The sequence below is a fragment of the Canis lupus genome, chromosome 17 (assembly GCF_003254725.2).
Source record: "Canis lupus dingo isolate Sandy chromosome 17, ASM325472v2, whole genome shotgun sequence".
NCBI classification, from domain to species: domain Eukaryota; kingdom Metazoa; phylum Chordata; class Mammalia; order Carnivora; family Canidae; genus Canis; species Canis lupus.
Window position 1 is genome coordinate 62,212,667 of NC_064259.1, and position 24,027 is coordinate 62,236,693.

The following is a 24,027-nucleotide window of genomic DNA, read 5'->3' on the forward strand; positions in this document are numbered from 1 at the left end:
AAAGAAGCCCAAGCAACACTATAAAAACTCTACAGAGTACAAATAATAAAATGACAGACCTAAGCACTAACATATTAATAATTACTACTATTTGTACAGGTGAAGTCCTAACCTCTAATGTGACTATATTTGGAGAAAGGGCCTTTAGGAGGTAATGAAAGTCACACAAAGTCAAAGGGTGCAGCCCTGACCTAATAGGATTAGTGTCCTTATAAGAAGAGATACTAGAGAGTTCCAGTCTTCCTCCACCCACACACAAAGAACAGGTCATGTGGACACACAGAATGACAGCCCCTACCTACAAGCCAAGGGAAGAGGTCTCAGAATGAAACGTACCCTGCCAACACCTTAATCTTGAACTTTTCAGCCTCTAGAACTGTGAGAAAATAAATGTCTACTGCTTAAGTCAACCAGCTTACAGACTTTGTTCCAGCAGCCTGAGCAGACTTAAGACAATTACCTTAAAAGTAAATGAACTAAATACTAATCAAGACAGAGGCTGACAGAATGCATTAAAAAAAATAAAGCGACTCAAATACAAGCTGTCTACAAGAAACTCAGTCCAAATTCAACAACAGAAGTATTTTGCAAGTAAAAGGACAGAAAAGGTATGCTATGTAAATGTTAACTTAAGAAAGCAGGAGTGATATCAATACTTTCTGACAAAGCAGCCTTCAGAACAAAGAAAATTATGAAAAACAAACAGAGATATTATAGAACAATAAATGATCAATCGACCAGGAAAACGTCATGAACCTTAAAGTGCATACACCAAAAAACTGGGCCTCAAATAGAGGAAGCAGAACCTGACAAACCTGAAAGGATTTATAGACAAATCCACAATTAATAGTTGGAAATTTCAATACCTCCCTCATCAGCTAACAGAACTACTAGGAAACAAAAAAATCTATAAGGATGCAGAAGATCTAAACAACAAAACTAATCAACTAGATCTAATTGACATAAATAGGACACCCCAATCAACAACAGCAGAATACACAATTTTTTTTTCCCAAGGACCCGCAGAAAATTCACTGAGAGATAATATCATGGGCTATAAAACAAAACTTCACAAATCTTTAAAACTTGAAATTATATACAGTGTGTTCTTTGATTATAATAGAACCAACTAGAAATCAATAAAGAAAGTTAATAGAATAGGGGCACCTGGGCAGCTCAGTCAGTTAGGTGTCTGCCTTCACAGCTCGGGTCATGATTCCAGGTCCCTGTAAGCAGGGAACCTGTTTTTTCCCTCTCCTCCTTGCTCATGCTCCCTCTGGCTATCTCTCTCTCTCTCTCAAATAAATATAATTAAAAAAAAAAAAAAGATAGCAAAATAATCTGTAAACACATGAAAATGAAGCAACCCACTTCTAAATAACCCGTGTGTCAAACATGAAGTCTCAAAGGAACTTCTAAAGATACACAAAACTGAATGAAAATGAACGTACAGCATACCAAAATATATGGGAGGGAGCTAAAACATGCGGACAAGGATTGTATAGCACTAAATATTTATATAAGAAAAGGTCTCAAATAGTCTAAGTTATTACCTCAAGAAACCAGAAAAAAAAAAAAAACACAAAGCAATCAGAAAGAAGGAAATAAAAATAAAAGCAAAATCAGTGATAGTGGGAGAGGCCTATAAAGAAAATTAAACAAAAGCTGTTTTTTTGAAAATATATCTTTTTTTTTTTTTGTATTTTAAAAGCCAGATATATTTTTAAAATATCACGTCTATAATAAGTAAATTATGTAGTGATGGAACATCAGAAAAAGTTGATGAACAAAAGGCACATTCTAAGAGTTCAGGAGTAGAAAGAACAGAAGAGTTCTCTTTTGGTTTGATTCAAAATAGGAGAAAGGGAAACTGGTGTATTAAAATTATGTTTTGGGTGAAAGTTTCTGTCAGTTGAAGCAGTTAACATTGGCTTCTTTCTCTCCGGCCCAAAGCAGTCTTTTCTTTCATTGGCTTCTGAGAACGTGTTTAATCTTCCGCTGTGTAGAAGTGAGACATCAGGGCTACCACCAGTGCTGAGATGGCTGGGATCACCCAGTTGGTCCACCAGCTGGAATTAGAATCAACAGTAGTAATGAGAGTTTCCGAAGGCTTGTTTATCTTCGCTCTGTCATCCGGATGAAGTTCCCCAATGATGAATGTTTTGGACAATTCTCTGGCATCTGTAGAGTGCCCCACGTCCTCGAAATTTTCAGTAGCATCCCCTCCAGCTTGTTCCCTTAATACTTCTTCCCCACCAGGATGCTCCTCCAAAAACTTGGTCAAATCGTACACCTTGTGGTGCAGGATCAACCAGGTGCTCTTGCTGTGGTTGTGCTTCTGGATCTCTTCCAGGGTGTAGTACTTGATGGTCTGGTCCGACTGCTCGGCCACTGCGGAAGGCGGCGGGCCTCAGGCCGTGCAGACAGCAGCCGGGCCGAGCTGAGCGCACCTCAGCGAGCTCGACCCGGGACATTCCCCGCACCCCAGCCCCGAGCGGACCAAAATATATCATTAAAATCAGTTAACCTCTATCTACAAAGACTAATAAAAAGAGAGCAGACACAAATCAACAATATCAGGAATGAAACAGTAGATATCACTACAGATCCTGAAGCCATTACAGCATAATAAGTAGGGGCGCCTGGGTACAGTTGGTTAAGCGCCTGACTTCTTGGTTTTGGCTCAGGTCAAGATCCCATGGGTCATGGGATCAAGCCCAGCATTGGGCTCTGTGCTAAGTCGGGAATCTGCTTGGAGATTCCTTCTGCCTCTCCCCTCACTCATGCACTCTCACTCTCTTTCTAAAATAAATAAATCAATCTTTAAAAAACACACACTCTCTCTCTAAAATAAATATATCAATCTTTAAAAAATTTTTTGGAAAAAAGATAAGTAAATATTAGCAAATTTACTTTATACTTATAGATTCAATAATTTAGAAGAAAATGGTAATTCCTCAAAAACCCCTGAACTAAGATGAAACAGATAATCTGAATAATTCTACAAACATTAAGGAAATTAAATTTGTAACTTAAAAACTAAAAAGAGAAATCCCCAGGCTTAGAAGATCTCACCAGAGACTTTTATTAAACATTTAAGGAAAAATTAACATCAATTTTATATAACCTGTGAACCTCTTCTAGAAAACAGAAGGGGGGGAACAGTTCTCAAGTCATTCTGTGAGGCCAAAGCTACCTTTTCATTTATGTGTACACTAAAACCCGTGCATGAATGTTCATACTATCACCATATGCAACAACTTGGACGAATATCCAGGAAATCATACTGAATGAAAAAAGCCAATCCCCAAAAGTTACATATTGCATGACCACAATTTATGAAATGATAAAATTGTAGAAGTGGAAAACAAACAGTAGTTGTTGGGGTTAGGAAGAGAGAAGGAGGGAAGGGGATGAGTGTGGTTACAAGTGACAGCTGGAAGGAAGGAATGGTCATATGGCTTGTCTATGATGGTAGATACACAAACCTACAGAAATGATAAAACTGTATAGAACAAAATACACACACACACACACAAAAGTACTAGTAAAACTGTACTAGTTTTACTGTACACACAAAAGTACTAGTAAAACTGGGTAAGACTGATGGATTGTATTAGTGTTAATATCCTGGTTGTAATACTGCACTATAGTCTGTACAAGACGCTACCATTGGAGAAAGTTGGGGAAAAGGTACATGGGATCTCTATTATTTTTTATGACGATATGTGGATTTACAGTCACATCAACAAAAATGTCAAGTAAACAAAAAACAGTAATTGCTATCTAAGTTCACTCCTTACAGACAGTCAAAAAGGTAAAGACAGAGCTGGGAAGAGCAGGTTTTATCTATAGCTATAAAGTCAGCTTACACTAATGGTAAGAAGGAAATTTTCAAAACAACATGACTTCTATGGAAGCACACATTCAAAAAAAAAAAAAAAAAAAAAAGGAAGCACACATTCCAGCATCCAGGTCACCAAATCCTATTATCAGACGATGAGAAGGCAAAGCCAAAGCCAAACACACATAGGTTAAAAAAAAAAAAAAAAAAAAGCCAAAGTACTTCTAGACCACAGAATACAAGGACAAAACAAGAGTAGACCAGCAATATACCAATAAGAAAAGAACTGTAAGTTATGACGGAGTCATAGCCCCTTATATCTGGTTTATCACATGCAGATGTCCACTTTGGCTTTCCTTCCTAAAATAATCAGAACTCTGTGAGACTTATTTAATCACAACAACTATTGACACCCATTATTATAATAGCAGTATGCAGTTCCCTCTGTCATTTAAGGTTGGTTACTTCCTACAAGGCTGTGGATAAACCAAAAAGCCTAGTCTGTTAAGAATTGTCTGTTATATTAAGAGTGATATCCAAATGCCTGGTACAACCTTGACACATAACATTTATTAAAAAACAGAAATGAGAGAGAGAATAATTTGTCAATGAATTAATAAAAGCCAGTGGGCTCTTGTCAATAAAAAGATATATTCATGGTAATTTTACATGCAGCTGCTAAGGGTCCCTGAAGATCCTATAGCCCACATTTTATGACACCTTGGCTTAGAGAAGCATAATCCAGCAACTTAAGTCATTTACCTCTTTAAAGAAGAGGGTCAGATAGGACAACTTCTCAAAGCCCTCTCCCTCCAATGGTATCATTAAATGATTCATACCCTGGTCAAACCCCTGATGGCATTACCTCTCTTTGTCAAATAAATGGCACAGATTTTTAACTGAACATTTATGTAACAGAATCCTTAAACATATTTACCATCGGGGAGATAGGTCTGAAATATAAGTTGGAAGCTAAAGAAAAAATGAACTCTTTTGTGAATTGTCAGTAAAGTCAAAAGATCATTAAGTTGAAAAGAGGAAGCACAGTAGGCCTCAGGGGGAGAAAAAGGTCAATACCATGATGCTGCACTATGTCAGTCTGGTTAGAAAATATGCTCAATTTAGCTCAGTTTTGGCAAAAATACATCTCAAAGCAAATGCTATCCTCTCAAAAAAAAAAGTTTTAATCTAGAAAACTCATTAAAAATGTATGGAGGAAATTAATTTGGTACATAATACATCATGAGATGTCTAAAAGTACCCAAACTTTTTCAGGCCTCCTAAAGCAATCTTTATTGACTATCAGCATAAGAGCCACTCCCCAGTATACAGACCTGAGGCTTGGATTCCCTGAGCTGCAGTGTAGCTTTTTGAGTACACCTGAAAATGAATTACTAATAGAGACTAGATCTTCCCAGAGAAACCATAAAATATTCAACATGGATAAAGTGACTCTATCCTTACTATATTCTCACCTAGTCTTCTTGCTGACCAAATCTTTTCTTCAATTTGGAAAACTGCAGGATGATTCAAACTGCTCTACATATAAACTTTTAGGAATGTCATCTATTACGTTTTTTAAAAGTCTGATTTTTTTTCTTTGCACCTGAATGAAAGAATTGGAATTTTTAAAATAACTGAAAATAGGGGCACATAGGCTCAGTCGCTTAAGCATCTGACTCAGCTCAGGTCTTGATCTCAAGCTTGTGAGTCCATGCCCTGCACTGATTTAAAAATAAGTCAAATTTAAAATGAAATAAAATAAAGTAAATATTTATTTAATCCACAAGAATGTTTACCAAACAGAATTAGGTCACTGTCTTGGCAATGAGTTCCTAAATCTATAGCCCTTGTTTTCAATCTCTTTTTTCAGCCTCTCATTTGCTGCAATGTTGAAAGGATGACAATAAAGCAGGAGACCAATTACTGGAGCCCAAAATGGAATTCCTTAAGGCAGGTGCCATGTTCCATGTCCAGATGCTAATGGACTGGACTGCGTGTGGAGAATCACTCAGTCTCGGGGCTACCAAGGGTCCAAGGCTTGCCTCGCTCAAAGCCGAGATTCTTCTGCAGCAATTCCAGTAAGAGGTTCTTCCTCCTCTATTCAACCCTGCCAGCATCTGGGACATGCTGCTGCTTTCTGAGACTGCCCACTCCATTCTCACAGCTCTGGCTGTTAGAAAGTTCTCTTATAGTGGGTACAAATCTGTCTCTGCAATTTCCACCCACGAGTTCTAATTCTATCCCTTGGGACCACACAGAAAAAGCCCAATCCTTCTCCACATGTCAGCCCTTCAAATATTTGAAGGGAGTGATCAAGTGTCCCATGATCATCATGGTAGGCTGAATACATCCTAATCCTCAGGATCTCTGAGAATATCATCTTCTATGGCAAAAGGGACTTTGCAGATTCGATATATTAAAGATTGTGAGAAAAAATTTAAAAAAATAAATAAATAAAGATTGTGAGTTAGAGAGGTTAGCCTGGATTATCCAGGTAGGCCCAATATAACCACAAAGGTCCTTATAATACGAAAATAAAAGGGCCAGAGTGAGAGAATAAGACTTGAACAAGGAGGTAGAGGCTGGATGATGCTCCCTGAAGATGAAGGAAGGGGCCATAAGCCCAGGAATGCAGGCAGCATCTGGATGCTGAAAAAGGCAAGAAATTAGATTCTTTCCTAGAGCGTACAGAAGGAATGTAGCCATGCAGATCCATTTAGGCTTCTGACCTCTGGAACTGCATGGTAATAAATCCATGCTCATTTATGCCATTAAATTTACGGTGATCTATTGCAGCAGCAATAGGAAATGAGTAGACTCATTATCTTTCCAAACTGAAAGATTTCGTCAAGTACTCTTTAAATGCACACAGTTTCAAGTCTCACCCTTTGAGATACTCCCAATCTTTCTTTTGTCTGAAACCCATGTGTTTCCTTCATCCTATCCTTGTAACCTCTTCTCCCAAAATAGCTTTAAACTTTCCCTCCAGCAATGATGTCCAAAGCCCTATCCACTTGGTCCACTGGCCCTTACCAAGTACATTCTCAGAATCACTGCTCAATAAACAAGTTTTAAGTTCAAATGAAACAACTGTTCAGAAATCCCAACAGTTCCGATCTCCTACAAGATTAAAAGGCCTTATTCTTCCTCTTCTCCAAACCGAGTATAATAATTTTAGAATCCTCAATTTCTTTTCCATCTATAAGGATTTAAGGCATTACACAGAGGACTTCTCAACTGAGACTTTTAGTCATATGACTTCTTGTTTAATAAAACCACCGTGGAGCCTAAAGATAAAAGTAAAAGTTCCCTATATTATGCATATGACTGATGTTTCCTAATACTGAGTCCTCTAAACTCTACATTTATTTTTAATTATCATGCAAACTGTAGAATTTATCACAAAAATCAATTACACAAAAGTATAGTGTTAGTTAAGCCAAATGTTTTTACAAAATATTTAAATGCTTATATAATAGCTTTATCTGCCAACATTAATTTCTTCCAGCATAATAATGATACAGCAAAAAATAATAATAGTAAGTGAACTGTTTGACAAATACTGTAATAAGCATCGTACCAATAGTAAAACTCACTTTATAATCTTAAAGCTTGTCCTACTGCATTCTATTCATAGATGTTAAAGTTTAGTGCACTCTGATCATTATATTTCAGAATTGTATTGGATATTAAATCATTCACCATAATACTTTCTCACTAAGCTTCTGTGCATAAGGGCAAACAGGTCTCTACTTAATTCTAATCAAATATATGTTTACTGAAAATCCCTCAGCCCAAGCCCTACATTAGGATAGTGGGAAATTCAAATATGTAGAAGACATGGTCCCCAGCTTCAAGAAGATAGCATATTTATCAATAAAAGGAGGAAAAGAGAAATAAATACTAGGCAAGAGAACAAATGGGCAGCATAGACAGTGAGGGTCATAAAAGAGTTCCAAAGAGAGTGCTCTATGGACTAAAAGGATCAAAGAAGTTGAAAGTAGGATGTGACCTAGAGAGAACTCAGAGAGAAATGGCAAAGAACATACCACACTAGTGAAACTGTACACATAAAGACAAGGTGGCAAAAGACATACTCAAAGAACAGAAGGCAACCAAATTGGACACTGTGGAGAATTTTATGTCAGGAAGTAGAAAAAGATGGCACAAAAAGTGGGTTGACAACAAATTACAAAGCCAAATAAGTCACCCATCAGAGTGCATTACATGCATCTGACATTCAAACTTTCTAAAGAAAGGTCTTGAATGCTAGACAAATGAGCTTGTATTTTCTCTGGTAAGTAACAGGGAACCGATGAGGCTTCTGGGTAAGAGAATGACTTACATAAAATTAAATTAACAGTAGTTTACAAGATAAAAGGGAAAAGCAAAAAACTAAAATCAAAGAGCCCCAGATTTGAGGTAAGAAAACCCCAATAAGAAAGCAGATATGAAAATAGATGAGAATATAAACAAGTATTATGAAGAAAGAACTCACAAAACTTGGCACTATTTTTTTTTCTTTTTTCAGGACAGGGGTTTCAAGAGTCTAATATTATTCTAAAGTATTTAAGTCCAGATGAGACGGAAAATGCATTTGGAAACTGTTTAGCAAGTATCTAGTATGCCGGTCACAGTCACGGAGCAAGGTGGTAGGGATAAAATAATGGCCATGACAATGAACTACATCAGCAAGGCCTAAAGACTACCAGGGCACTGAAGAGTAACTATTGTTACTAACAGTGTGACAAACACTATGGATAAGTAAAGTAAAGCACATACGACAAGTACATAACCTCAAAACTGAGAGCAGGAGAGGAAACTGATTTTAGGAAGGAAATCAAATAACAAAAGAGGTGGAGGAGCAAGAAGCAGAAACATGAAAGGACACATATACATTAGACTCATTCTTAAATTACTCAATTAAGTATAAGCTATCAGAAACCAACGTGTCCCCAATTTAGAAGACTCCAAATATTTACTCCTATAATAATTTGTTTCATTGAAACCCCAAATTTTTATTTTGATGAAGCATATTTCAAGGTAAAATTACATGCTCAAAAGATTACCTACCCAAAAAGGGGCACTAGAGAATTTTATGGGTCATGAAAATATTCTGAATTTTGATTGTGATGGTGATTACATGACCATTCATTCATCAAAGCCAACAGAAGTATATCTAAAAAAAAGGGTGAATTTTACTTTGGGTAAATTATATCTTAATAAATCTGACCCCCAAATCACCAATGATTTACTTGCTGAATTCAGTAGTGATTATTAAAGGTGATTGAATAGTTATTTAATGTTTTATTAGAAACAAAGTATATGCCACTATCACTTTACTATTTATAGTACTGTATATGCATAGGCTATGAACACATACATCTTAATAAATTTGTGACTTTATCATTTTTATTTAAATGGTACTCCCCGTATTTCATCCTAAATTTGAGAAACAAGTCTGAATACTCTGACTCAGCATCTAACCTGAGGTCCCCACTCATATCCTATCATCCTCCTAACAAACTTAAAATCTAAGTCATATTCCTCCTTAAACCAGCTGTCTTCAAACTCTCCTTTCTTCTGTGTCTCAAGATCTGTCACCATTAATACCTGGTATCTCTTACCACAGTATCCAGTTCTACCTATCTGGGAAATAGGACTCTTCCTTTAAAGGTGTCCACACTCAACTCTACCTCCTCTAGTCTGTCCTACATACCAGTGCCAGATGAAGCATATATTCTTTTATTAATTATATAAACTCAAAACAGCTCAAAAACAGTTGGCTATTCTCACTGACTTTAGGATAAAATGCAAATGTCTCTCATTAGCTTTCAAATCCTCCATAACCTGACCTCTGGATACAACTCTATCCAGAAAATATACAATAAAATGATTTAAAAATTATTAGAAAGGCAAGATACTGGGAGAGGGGGTAAAGAGGTAACATACCAGAAGTTTTAAAAGAAGTATAGGCATATTCTGGAGGAGGTTGGAAAAGCAGTCTAGGTCTACACTTTTTTTTTTAAAGATTTTATTTATTTATTCATGAGAGAACAGAGAGAGAGAGAGGCAGGGACACAGGCAGAGGGAGAAGCAGGCTCCATATAGGGAGCCCAACGTGGGACTCGATCCCGGGACTCCAGGATCACGCCCTGGGCTGAAGGCAGGCACTTTAACTGCTGAGCCACCCAGGTGTCCCTAGGTCTACACTTTTAAGACCTGCCTGCTAACCTGATAATTTTAGTAGATAATAAGGGAAATCATGGATTTTTTTTTAAAAGATCTTATTTATTTATTTCAGAGAGATGGAAAGAGAGCATCGGGGGAGGAGCAGAGGGAGAAGACAAGCAGACTCCACACTGAGAGTAGAATCCAACTCCGGGCTTGATCTCAGGACTCTGATATCATGAGCCAAAACCAAGAATCAGACACTTAACCTACTAAGCCACCCAACCGCCCCCATCATGGATGTTTCTGAACACAAGAATGCCGTAACAAAAGTGATGCTCAAGGAAATTACTCTGGGGCTGGAGTACAGGATGTAATGGCAAAGAAGAAATAAAAAATAGAGGCTAAGAAAGATCACAGCCAATGTAAACAGTCTAAACATGAAAAGGACTTGAATGGTGGCAGGAATTTAGGAAACAAGGAGAAACCATCCTTCTCAGCTATTGTTGGTATTCATAACCTCCCCAAAAAAACTAGACAGTGGTGGGGGTCCTATCAGGCACATCTGTTGGGGTGATTGGGCAGGGATGGTTATAAGATTCATCCATATAGTTTGATTAAAATTAACAGAAATTATTCAATCTGGAAAGCAATGGGCCCGGGTAATTCAAACAATAAGAAAGCTACCCAAAAACACAATAGGGAAGGGGATCTGGTATTAAAAATTGCTCGTTTCTAAAAATGCAAAGATTTGCTTCAGATTTTCATTATTTGGTCTATAACACATTCACACAAATACTGTGAAACCTATAATAATAAGGTCATCTTATGAAAATAATACGCCATATTTCACATCACAAATGGAATTAGTGTTGCAAATATGAAAGAAATTCTTAAGTCCTAATTATAGTATCTAGCAGCATATTACACATAAACATCCTTTATTTAAATGTGCTTTTGTAATTTATGTTAACTTGGATTGAAATAAGTTAATTCACAGAACTTATTCTATTCACAGAATAGACAGTCATTCTATTACTATCACCAAATGTAAATATCTATTTTTATTTTTTATTTTTATTTTTATATAGATACTGGATAGAAAATTCATTCTCTAAAAATAATCTTTTCCTCAAGATTCAGGGAGGAAATGAAAGAACAAATCAATTCCCTTCAAAGCAGTTAGAAACTAATTTCTAACAAAATTTATAGCTCATTGACTTCATCAATTTTTCAAGAATCATTGTGAATTAAAAAGACACTTTCAGATACTACTTGAGATTAGATATGGGAAGTGATCTAAGGTGAGAATTCCAAATGTACCAGGACATACATGAAAACCAGCATTTATAAATTAGCCTGACAAAAAATACGAGAGATGCTTAATTATACTATCAGAAGTCATTAAGGAAAATATAAGGTTTAGGGGAAAAAAAGGCCTTTTGTAGTACTAAGAAGGAGACTGTGTACATGTCGATTTAAAAGCCCACTGCTTTCCACTAGATTAAGAGCAATGTGTCCAAACAGTTCAGCTTTATTTTTTTTTAAATTTTTTTTTTAATTTTTTAAATTTATTTATGATAGTCACACAGAGAGAGAGAGAGAGCGAGAGGCAGAGACAGGCAGAGGGAGAAGCAGGCTCCATGCACCGGGAGCCCGATGCGGGATTCGATCCCGGTCTCCAGGATCGCGCCCTGGGCCAAAGGCAGGCGCTAAACTGCTGCGGCACCCAGGGATCCCACAGTTCAGCTTTAATACTGAAACGCTGCCACTCAATAAAGAGAAGATTAAGTTTCTGAGAATAGGTTGTATATTAGGGTTTATATATTTGTCAAGGTTGTATTTTTAAATCTTTCAACAATTTATTGACAGCTTACCCCAGGTTTGGTTTTGGTTTTTAATTGACTTAGGGACTCAAAATTTAAGACTGATTCAGTTGTTTAAAATAGAAATATCAAGGGATCCCTGGGTGGTGCAGCGGTTTGGCGCCTGCCTTTGGCCCAGGGCGCGATCCTGGAGACCCGGGATCGAATCCCATGTTGGGCTCCCGGTGCATGGAGCCTGCTTCTCCCTCTGCCTGTGTCTCTGCCTCTCTCTCTCTCTCTCTGTGTGACTATCGTAAATTAAAAAAAAAAAAAAAAGGAATATCAGGATGTCTGGGTGGATCAGTGGATCACACCTTTGGCTCAGGGCGTGATCCCAGGGTCCTGGGATTGAGTTCTGCCTTAGGCTCCCTGCATGGAACCTGCTTCTCCCCCTGCTGTGTCTTTGCCTCTCTCTCTGTATTTCTCATGAATAAATAAATAAAATCTTTTAAAAAAAATTTTTAAAAATGGAAATAATCAACAACTTTGGTTGTAGAGCCAAGATTACTTCTGCTTTACACAAGGTCCATCTGGCTATCTGGAGGAGGGCAGAAACTGGGAAATCAGGAGTTAAGTGTCAGGGATTCAAATTACAGAAGATGTTTACATATAGAGTACAAGGACCATATCTTATATTGATCAAAGCAATTACCCATGGCAAAATTTTGGATAGAAGACAAAATACAACCAATCACCAACAGGTACGCAGCATCTTCACTGGGCCATTTAGCTACCAAGGCAGGGCTAACAGCCCTGTATATCATGATCATTTATCCACATGCCAGTGACTGCTGTGAGGGAAGGGCTTGAGTTTCTCTGCATTGTTCATAATTTAGTAAATAACCCAAAATAAGGGAGGACTTTTAGACCAAAAGAAGAATCTCTTTCGGGCTAAAAGAGCTGACATTTTGGGGCCCCTGGGTGGATCAGTGGATGAGTGTCTCTCTTTGGCTCAAGGCATGGTCCCAGGGTCCTGGATGAGTCCTGCATGAGAAGCATCCAGGGTCCTGAATGAGAAGCAGGTCCTGCAGGGAGCCTGCTTCTCACTTTGCCTGTGTCTCCGCCTCTCTCCGTGTCTCTCATGAATAAATATAATATTAAAACAATAAAATAATAAAAGATCTGAACATTTGTCTAAAGAAAAAAGTAAACCTCCATAGATAAGAAGACAATACAGTATGATGAAAAGTCAGGTAACAGTTATCAAGTTCCCCAAAAATGTTCCTTTTTTTTTTTTTTTTTTTTTTTTACCAAGTAATCTCATGTCTAGGAATGTCACAGCTGACAAAGTAGCAAAAGAAAAAGTAATATATATGATTACTTCTGGGTGGTAAATTACTAGCAGCCATTGTTTTATCCTGATTCTTTATGAAACTTCTGAATACAGAACTATGGCAGCGCTGGAGCTCAAATTTATTTTATTTTATTTTTTTTTTTTTTGGAGCTCAAATTTAGGATGAATAACCAAAATCCAAACTCCAGACTTATTTTATAATATAGAGAGGTTTGCCAACCCCATCAAAAAGAAGCGAAGCTTATACTTCAGTCCTTCTGATATAATCTCAAAATACAGGGCACTCCCTCAATTTATTCTGAACAGCAAAACACCATCACAGAAAGCAATCTGGTAAAGACAACAGATGGGGAAAGGTGACCCTCAGGTAACAGAAGTGGAAGTGCCTGAAGAAACGTGATGTGAGGTCAAAAAAGGGGCAACCACACGGACCTGCCTTATACTTTCCAGAGTCGATTAAATTAGGCAGAAGATGTGTAATGGGGCAGTCTGAGGAGAGTCTTTATAGCACTGCTTGAAATTTTGAGTCATATATGACACAAAGGGGAAAATGTCCCTGAGTGGGTTTGGCAGTGATAATTTCTCCCATCAGTTTGGTGTAACTTCGTACAGGTTAATCAGATAACTCTCCCTATCTGTTCTATAGTGGGAAAATGCCAAGTGCTGGAGAGGGCCAACCAAGGAGAGGGTACTGAGCCTAGACAGCCAGGGGCAGTGTCCAGACACAGGGAAATAACAGAAGCAAGTAAAAATGAGGAAGAGATCAGAGAAAACAGTGTGGGGGATGGGGTTTGTACCAAACACTGATTCCACTTTATAATCATACCTACAGGGGATCCCTGGGTGGCTCAGCAGTTTAGCGCCGCCTTCAGCCCAGGGCCTGATCCTGGAGACCCGGGATCGAGTCCCACGTCAGGCTCCCTGCATGGAGCCTGCTTCTCCCTCTGCCTGTGTCTCTGCCCCTCTCTCTCTCTCTCTCTCTCTCTCTCTCTGTGTCTCTCATGAATAAATAAATAAAAATCTTAAAAAAAAAATAATCATACCTACCTCTACCCTAAGCCCTCTCCTCTCCCCAATACCAGTGACACTGATGTTTAAGTCGTATCCCAGACATCCTATTTGATTTGGACCAAACTGGTACCAATCATGACCAAACTCTCCTTTGTTAATTGTAAAAATTTCAGGAATAATTCATGCACATAAATCAGACATCAAAGAAAACATTCATAATATGATCATTTTATTCTTTATAAAACCAGGTACAGGGGCACCTGGGCGGTTCAGTGCTTGAGCATCTCAGGTTGTGACCCTGGGGTCCTGGGATTGAGTCCTGCATCAATGGCTCCCTGCAGGAAGCCTGCTTCGTCCTCTGCCTATGTCTCTGCCTCTCTCTCTGTGTCTCTCATGAATTTTAAAATAACTACAACAAAAAAGGTCCATATTCATTTTATGGGAACTATACAAATGATATCACATCTCCTTCCTTTATTCAACTTGGTTTCCAAAACCTAAGTAAAAGAAAAAAAAAAAAAAGACATCTAACTTGTTTAATTCAACTAAGTCTGTTGTAGTTGTCATTTTCTGTCTGTGTTATGTTTTTAAGAACAGGTTTTAAAAAGTCAACTCCTGTTGAAACACATATCCCAGGTAAATTTAAATAGTCATCAATTTTGGCTTCCTCTCCTCTCCATATACTTTTTTAATTCTTACTGACAAAAAATTGAATTCCACTTGTCAAATCTGGGAGAGTAAACTGTATGTTCTTCTTGAACTTTTGCACCAAAGCAAAGCGCTTCTCAGTTGCCTTTCTGTCTAGAAAGTGTTTTATTGACTAATGTAAATCTGTACATTTTTCTCAGCATTGGTAATAGACCAATTCTATCACCATAGTCTGCTGGGTAGGGTCTAAGTTACTGAACTAAAGGAGCCATAAAATTAATAATGTATTATGCTAACTACAAAACTATTTAAGTATCCTGGAATTGCAAAGCAGAGAACAATAACTGTAATAGATTAAGTCTAGAACAATCTCTGAAGGAAATAAATTTAGGATGAGATTTTGAAGAAGTACAGCAAACACTTTTGTTTGCCTATAACAGTGTATCCACACTGGGAAATAATGAGAAAATGAGGTTGGGAAGATAAGAGTGGAGAGAGGGTCGCTGGAGGATATTAAATGTTAGAACAGAGGGCAACCACAGCAAGGAAAGAACACAATGCTCTATTGGGTTGATTTCCTTAAAAACCCAAACTATCAGTAGCCAATAAAGAGTGAGAATGTTTTCTACAAGAAAGGACAAAAATAACATCAATCTAAGATACTTAAGTCTGCTTTTAAAGATAAACATGTCTCATATTCTGATACCAACTCAAATCATTATTAACTTCCAAGCTTGATAATGACTTCACTGATAACCTAGCTAGTTAGTTTCATCAGATAGAAACTAAAACAGCATATTTTTCACTCCTCAGAAAATATGGTACTCACATGAAGGAAATAAAAAATCTGTAGCCTATGTCTTTATGCATATAGGGGCTTTGCCACAAAGGCTGAAATTTTACCTAGATTAAATAAACGTCCTTACCTTTTTTGAACTACAGCTTTTATTACATCTTTAAACACACAACAAAAGATGGAGACAGATTTGAGGAAACTGAAACAAAACTCAAAGGCAAAATTCCTTGAAAGGAAATGAATCATTCCCCGTGGTATCTTGGCCTGGTGTGAGGCTTAGTGCATAGTAGGCATGCAGGGAACATTTGCTAATTAAACACAAAGGCTTTGCCAACAGGAGGATTAATGCTTGGAAGAATCCCAAGCTACATTCCTGGACCAAATATCTGAAAATGTCCTCAATTTTACGTTACACTGTATTTTCCAACAAGTCCTAAGTGATAAGTTAACTTTGTAACCCAATCAAATGCAACAGTAGGACCACATCCTTTACATTTTGTCTTTGAAATTTGGGTCCAAGAGATTTTTAGCACATATACCAGTTGGCAGCAAAACTTGTCCAGTTTTCAAAATTCACTTTCATTCTTATTTATATGTTAAAATATAATCAAATTAGAATCTGAGGCTAATGATAACTGGCATGCTAATCCTGGATTCAGAAAATAATTAGCAACGTGACTTTGGGCATATCTCCTCAGTTTTCTCATCTGTAAAATGAAAAACCTAGGTATTTGAAAAACCTTCCTCAAGGAAATGTACTTATGACTGCAGTTTACTTTGAAATGTGTAAAAAACAACTGATAGATGGACACAGGGATAGGTTAATATAGAATAAAGTGGGGGGGTGTAAAAAGTCAAGAAAATAATCTAGATGGTGGATAATATACCTCTCCTCCACGGAAAAAGCTCTTCGCTAGCTCCAATCTCCCATCTTTCCCATTCCTGGAAATGGCACCATCACACACCCATTTGCTCAAAGCCGGGGGGCGGGGGGGGGGCCTATTAGTTACCCTGGAGTCTTCCTCTTCCCCGACCTTGCAATCCATCAGCCAATCTGTTAGCAAACCTTTCAAGACCACTCTCAAGTCCATCCACTTGAGTTCAAAGGCCCTCCTCTCATACTGGCCCAAGCTTCCTCCTCCTCCTCCTCTTCCACCACTCCTGCCCCTCCTGAATCACAGACTTTCTGAAATGTGTACCAGATATTCACTTTCCACCTTAAATTCTCGGGTGGTGCTAAGAACATCAATAAAATCCAGACCCTTACCATGGCTTATAGACCCCTGCTGGCCTCTGCCGACTTGACCTCACTCCTATGGTGGAAGCCACACTGGCCTCTACTGTCCTATGACACATCCAGCTCTTATATTAAGGCCTTTGTACTTAGTAATTCCCTCCACGATGTTTCCTTTCAAAAATGTCACTTGGCAGGTTCCTTCCTTCTGGTCGTTCAACTTGCGGCTTACATGCTCTCCTTAGGGAGGCTTTTTCCCTGACCACCCAATCTAAACAATGTACTATCTCCTCATCCAAATCTCTGCTTTTGAGAGGGGTCAAGTACATCGCTTTTGAACAGACTGCAGTCACACCTCCTAGATTCACGCTCTAGCTCTGTACTTCCCAAAACTGTATGACCACAGGCAAGTTACTTAGCTTCTCTGTGCCTAGATGGTCTCATATGTAAAACAGACAGAACAACTTCACCGGGCCATTGTGAGACTAAATAAATATGAAGGAGAACACTTAAAAGCAATGCCTGGCATATAATAAAAGCTACTGAAGTCTTCTCTACTACTACTATTATTATTATGGCATTAATTTATATTCTCTTCTTTATTTATTACCTACCTCCCCAAATGGAATGCTAACTCCATAAGATACCTTGTTTGCTTTGTTTATGGCCATATCCCCAGTGCCTCCAACATGGTCAGGCACTTAGCAGGTACTCAGTAAATTTCCACTGAATGAAAACATCACTAGCTCCTACTTTTGACTGTGGGACTATTTCATTTGTCCTCAGGAAACATTTACCTACAATGTAGCATTTTTTTCTTTGGCTTCAGAAGTTTTCCAAATTCTCTGAAAACAGACACATAAAGGAAGATCACACAGTGCCCTGCATCTAAACGGTACAGATAAAGACACAAGTAGGGAACATGAGCGAGGAAACCAATGTAAAAATCACCTTCTCCCTGATGCTGTAGTCCTTTAGCCTTAGGGAATTGAGATAGTAATTAGCATTTGTCATCTATCATATTAATTGCTGAAAGAAAAATATGTGATTACCCATAGCCTATTAATCCACAATTTAGTAGGTTACAAAGAAGGGGATCATTTTAAGGCACTGAGAGGTTTCTCTTTTTCTCATACTGAGACGTTTCTTAAGCAGCGTGGATATATTTGCCATTATAAAATATACAGAAGTTAACAAAGTACCTCAAACCAGGTGGCTCAAAACAGTAAGAATCTCTTCTCTCACAGTACTGGAAGCTTGAAGCCCACAGTCCAGGTGTCACCAGGGCCACACGCTCCCAAAACTCTGGGCTGGGTTGCGCCTCCTCCAGCTTCTAGGGGAGAGCTCTCAGTCTGCCCTGCAGGCGGCAGCTCAGGCCCTTTCAGGCGCCACCTCCTTGATCACGCGGTCACGTGGCACCCACCCCTCACCAACCTGTGTCTCCTAGGAACCCACCGTACTCGAGAGGACTTCGTCTTAACGAATTATGTCCGCGATGCCCCTATTTGCAAAATGCAGTACTGGGGGGGGGTAGGACTTCAACATGTCTTTTTAGGGCACACAACCTGACCCATAACGTGTATCTAGGTATACGCTGCATTCTTACCTCAAGCTGCCAACTTTTCAGCTCATCGAGATATTACTTTTCTTTAAGGCAGGCACAAGTATATTTCCGAATTCTGATGCTCAATAAGAAGAGCCATATTTATTTCTGGTCCCAATTCTCTAGGATAACTCAAAGTTACCTCCACAGTTGAATTAACAGCTTCATAATGATGGGAAATATAATTACATCAGTGATCTAAAGCAGCAAATAGTCTAAACCTGCTACAAACAAGTGTCATGAATAAAATAATAATGATGATGGGGGGCCCCTCATTTTAAAACAGTTGGCTCAGTCAGTTCAGCATCTGCCTTCGGCTCGGGTCATGATCCTGGAATCCTGGGATAGAGCCCCACGTCAGGGTCAGGGTCAGGGTCAGGCTCCCTGCTCAGGGTAGTCTGCTTCTCCCTCTGCCTCTGCCCCTCCCCCTGCTTGTGCCCTCTGGCTCTCTCTCCATCAAATAAAATCTTTAAAAATTTAATTTAATTTAAAAAGTAAAAGAGTTGGGGAAAACACCCTGATTGTAGCTAACACAATTTATTTTTCAAACCCATGAGATATGCAGTATGATACTTACTTTATAGATGAAGAATCTAAGTAATTTGTCCAAGGTAACAGTCCATAAGTGGTAGAACTGAAATTCCACCACAGATTGACTCCAAACCCACATTTTAAAGTCATACAACTTAACTGTGCTTTGCCAGTTTTATGTAAAATTCCATCAAACCTTACTAAAAGCCATTTAGATTTGGCCAAAAGATGGCCTGGAGGCTGTGATTTCACCTCTATGAACAATAATGAAGACAACCGGTCCTAAAATGTAATGTGTACAGTAAAATTACAGGCACCAAGTGCTGTTTCTCTTTAGTCACATTGTTTTTAAAAACAAATAAAGGACAACAAAAGTGGAGGTGCTCCTGTCATCATCACCCCTCCCCACCACATACACCCAGTGAAAAGATTCCTATAGCAACTTGAGGTGAAAACTGTGGGCAAGAAAGAGACCTGGCCAAGGGGTACGTTAGGACTACACCCCAGTAAGACTGTTCTTTCAGTTACGTTATGAGCAGTAAACTCATGAACAGCCTGGGGAGGCTGCACCATCGCTTAAAGAGAGGGGCTCCACATAGGCACAAAAAAGAAATTCTGACCATACCCTCTCCTCTAATCAGGATCCCAAAGTTAGAAAACAGCCACAGAAGGGCTGTGAGTTTTAAATATCATTTGCATAGATGCTTCTCTAATAGCATCAGTGCCAATGGTGGAGACAAAGTAGTACCTTAGGAGGTGAAAAGTTTGCCAACTGCAGGGAATGAGGCAAATTATACCCATTCCCATCTGGTATTTGGGGGGAATGATAAAATATTCTTTTAAGATTTTATTTGTTTGTTTGTTGGGGAGGGTGCACCAGCAGGGGAGAGAAATGCTACCTGTGCCCCAGGACTCTAGCCTTTGAGGGGAGAGCAGGGGGAGGGGCATAGGGAGAGGGAAAGAATCTCAAGCAGGCTACACTCTATGGAGCTGGAATCCCATGTGCAGCGGGGCTTGATCTCATGACCCTGAGATCATGACCTGAGCCAAAACCAAGAGTCAGACACTTAACCAACTGAGCCACCCAGGTGCCCTAGGGAATGATAAAATATTTCTATATTGTTTACTTAATAAATAGTAAGTTCCTTAATACTGATGAAATTCTCATCTGCATTACATCACTTTAACAGCAGACTAACAGGCCATAATTAGGCAACGTTTTATTCTTTCAATTAGTAAGAAATTATCCTGAGACTATCTATTGGCCTTTCAAAGATCCATTTCCAATCACTTTTTTTTTTAAGATGACTTTTTCAAAGACAGGGTTTGTTTACTACATGCAGTCCAAATTGAACCTCTAAAACAAGGATATCAAATAAAATATTACCTAGAGACCAGGCTTCTGGCATATTTCCAAATCCAGAAATGGAGAAAAAAATATATATATACACAGATGTTCAGGGGGTACAGAGCAGCTCCCGAATATCTAAGCAAGGACAAACATAAAGGAAAACAGAAGACTGCCACCTTAGGTTTACACCTGACCCTCTGACAGATTGGACAATCCACCAGGGGAAGTCAAGGAACCTGGCAATTGGCTGACAGGATCCCTCCAAGGTCAGTTTTTTCTTTGGGAAGCAGAGACACGTGGGAGAAGCAATCAGAGTAAAGAGAAAACAAAAACTGGGGAGATGAGCAGAGAGCTAGCAGCTGATCAAAGGCAGCTGAGGAGGCTGAGGCAGTGAGCTACAGATACTGCTGTGCACCTCAGCAATTCCTAAAGGCACAGGTTGGGGCTACAGGAGGAGAGAAATGCTACCTGTGCCCCAAGACTCTAGCCTTTGAGGCTTAGAGCATCTATACAGTAACAAGCCACTCTATGCACCAGCAACCATAATTGTGCAGTGTTTATACAGGAAAACTGCCACAGAATAAAATGTATATATTTACAGTGGGCATCCCGTAGTAGAGGTTTCAATCTTACTCTAATATAGAATCTACTTGGGGAAGGGATGTGGACCATAAACTATAAGGTACAAATGCCTCGCTCTGGAAATTCCCCCGTTATCACACTGCTCCTGCCCTTCTTGACCTTCATACCTTCATCTCTACCCCAGAAAATCTGAACCCAAAATTTTCCACAGCTTGTCTCCTCTTCATGAGTAAAATAAACTAGATAGATAGATGATAGATAGATAGATAGATAGATAGATAGATAGATAGATAGATAGACAGATAGATAGATAAAATATCCTAACATTCCAGACTGTTCTATTAATGATGACACAGAGGGAATTGACAATTTCACATAATTCCAAGAACAGGGAGTAAATTATGGCTGCATCTCCTGGAGGCTAGAGCTGTAGGAAGATTCCAGAATGATTCTGGACCTTGGGAAGAGGAGTTCATGGCCCTTCCTTCCAGTGGTCTGTTAGGAACACCCCTTGGCCTTACGACATGCATCAATTTCTTCTCCCATAATCTTAGTTTGTACATAAGTTTCGCATGGCCTTTTCCAACCTTGACTCCCCACCTCACAATGGGTGGTGTGTTTTGTAAATGCTAACAACTCCCACCATAGTTGTGACAAGTGAAAACAGGGCTGCGAAGATAACCTATTATATAGTATTTCCACTACTCAGATATAACAGATGTAAAGAAACCCAAGGGCATAGATGGTAGTAAAAGGTACTAGAATAATTAGGAAAGGGCATGGAATCAAAACGAAGAAAGAAAGAAAAGGTCAAACTCACAGAAAGAGAGATGAGCGGTGGCTGCCAGGGGCTGGAGTGAGGGGGAAGGGAAGAGATTGGTAATGGGAATAAACTTTCAGTTGTAACATGATTAAGGTCTGAGGACCTAATGTATAACATGGTGACCATAGTTGACAATGCTATATTGCATAACTGACATGTGCTAACTTATGTGTTCTCATCAAAATAAAAAATACCGGAAGATTCCAGAATGTTCTATTAAGGTTGTTATCCCAGAGGAATGTATTATGTATGTCAAATCATCACACTGTATACTTTAAATTTATCACACTTTCATCAACTGTACCTCAGTAAAACTGAAAATAATGACATCATTGACTTTGAGTATTAAGTACCTTTGCTTTTAACATGATTTGCTTATTTGCAATTTCATGCAACTTAATGTTTTCAAATGGCTGTGCTGGACAACCAACTTGCTCAATTCCTGAACATTTAACCATCAGAGTCAAGAAAGAGTATAGCCAACCCCTGTGCTTCACTGAAAAACCTCTCAGCTGAACTCCCTACCGCTAACTGGACATGCTTTCCTTTTTGTCTTAGTTCAAATCCCCAGGAAAGATTCTTACTGGCCCCATTCCTCTTTCTAAGTCCCAGAAATCACAGGTTGCTGACCAGCCTAGGAATTGGTCGTTTCAGCTGAGATGCCTTCCCTGCCCTGGATGCCTGCGGCTTATAGTGGAGGTTGAGATCAAGTGATAGAAAATACAGAAGTCTCAGCAGCAGGGACAGGAGGTAGGGCAGAAGTAAGCCAGTACCAAGATAAAGATGTTAAGAATCCATCGGCCTTGTGCTCATTCCAACTACAGGCCATTTCAAAAAGATGAGCTCACAGAAATGACAGTGAGTTATCAGGGAAGGGTTACGCTGCATTTAAATACGATCCCTAAGAAGACGAGCGTGCGAGATAGGGTCCGCTGGCACTTAGCATCCACCTACTTATAGCATGCCTTCCTGAAAGGCAGGGATTGGAAAATCAGAAACTGTATTTTCCAGGTTCCTTTACACAGTTAGTATTTGGGGTGAAAATTCAGTTCCACTGTTTAAGATGTAGGACACAAAATATGGAAGGCAGAAGTGGATCGGAGTTCCATCAGCCTGCAGCTTTCAGTGGTCTTTGGTCGGCAAAGAACGTCACAGGATGTCAGAATCCAGTCTCCAGCTGCAACGCTGTTGAGGGACAGTGACAGAAGGCAGTGCCAGCATCTAGTCAGCAGCTCAGAGGCATCAAGAAGGTGGCCCAGCATTGGCCAGATACCACACTGCAGACTTGAAGCAGCTACAATAGCAATAGCAGTGGCTGCTACGGTCCCCTGCGTCACAAGGGCGGTGGGATTTTCTTACCTTAGTTGCAGTGACAGCCTCCTGAGGACTACTATCCTGACAGCTCCCATGGCATGTGGTTCCAAGGTACCCTAGAAGTCACTCTCAGATTCCTGGCCTAGAGCCCAGCTCTCCAGCCCCCTTAAGATTCCCTAAGCAACAGATTCCCTGTATTACATACCTTTCTGTTTCCTGCACTTGACCCCCCACTGATACTACTAGAGTCTCTGGAAGACTGGCTGTAGACATATCTTTTCAGGTCGACACCCATGCTGTTCTTTCACAGGCACACAAATGGCCCGGGCAAGACGGTACCATTCCCATTGGTCACACCTAATGAAAAGAGTCTCCCCAGAACTAACACCCAAACCTCCCCCTTCTTTTTTTTTTTTTTTTTTTTAAGATTTTATTTATTTATTCATGAGAGACACAGGCAGAGGGAGAAGCAGGCTCCATGCAGGGAGCCCAATGTGGGACTCGATCCCGGGTCTCCAAGATCATGCCCTGGGCTGAAGGCGGCACTAAACCGCTGAGCCACCCGGCTGCCCAAACCTCTCCCTTCTTAAGTGTTGCCTAACGCCAGGGAGTAACTTCTCTGCTGTGGCCAGCTCTCTGTGGCCTGGGACATCGGCTTGTCCCATCCCGAGCAAGAGCACAGCTCCCTGCTCAGCCCTGTTAACCTGCATTACAGCCAGAGGAGCTCAAGGACCTGAGCCCAAAGTGCCCTTGACAGTTCCTCTACCACACCCCTGAGCAGTCCCAAGCTCCACAATCCCTCTTCACCCACTGCATCCCCTACTCAGGCGAAGGCGAAAAATAAAAGGAGAGCTGGCTGTAATTTAGACTTGCGCTATCACCCCACCGAGAAGGGTAAGACGAGCAACAGCAGTCTGCCATACAGAGCACCCATTCAGGAGTCTACTGAAAGCACTG

The 24,027-nt window shown here is 39.6% G+C and overlaps 2 protein-coding genes across 5 annotated transcripts in view; both read right to left on the bottom strand.

The window, feature by feature from the left end:
* MAGI3 (membrane associated guanylate kinase, WW and PDZ domain containing 3) overlaps positions 1–24,027 on the bottom strand; it is a 237,202-nt gene that overhangs the window by 200,060 nt on the left and 13,115 nt on the right. The gene's annotated exons all lie outside the window — the stretch shown is intronic.
* On the bottom strand, positions 1,808–16,902 carry LOC112665118 (cytochrome b5-like). Its single transcript, XM_035700964.2, has 2 exons — positions 16,755–16,902; positions 1,808–2,409 (listed from the first exon to the last, which is right to left on the bottom strand). The coding sequence occupies exons 1-2, from the start codon at positions 16,900–16,902 to the stop codon at positions 1,988–1,990; spliced, it is 570 nt and encodes a 189-aa protein (XP_035556857.2). The 3' UTR covers positions 1,808–1,987.

Bases quoted from the DNA above. Each gene is read 5' to 3' on its own strand.
- LOC112665118 (XM_035700964.2), bottom strand. From the start codon at position 16,902: ATGGTAAGGGTCTGGATTTTATTGATGTTCTTAGCACCACCCGAGAAT. The intron at 2,410-16,754 runs GTATGAGAGGAG...GCACGGCCTGAG, and splicing joins GGAGGAGGAAGCTTGGGCCA to GCCCGCCGCCTTCCGCAGTG.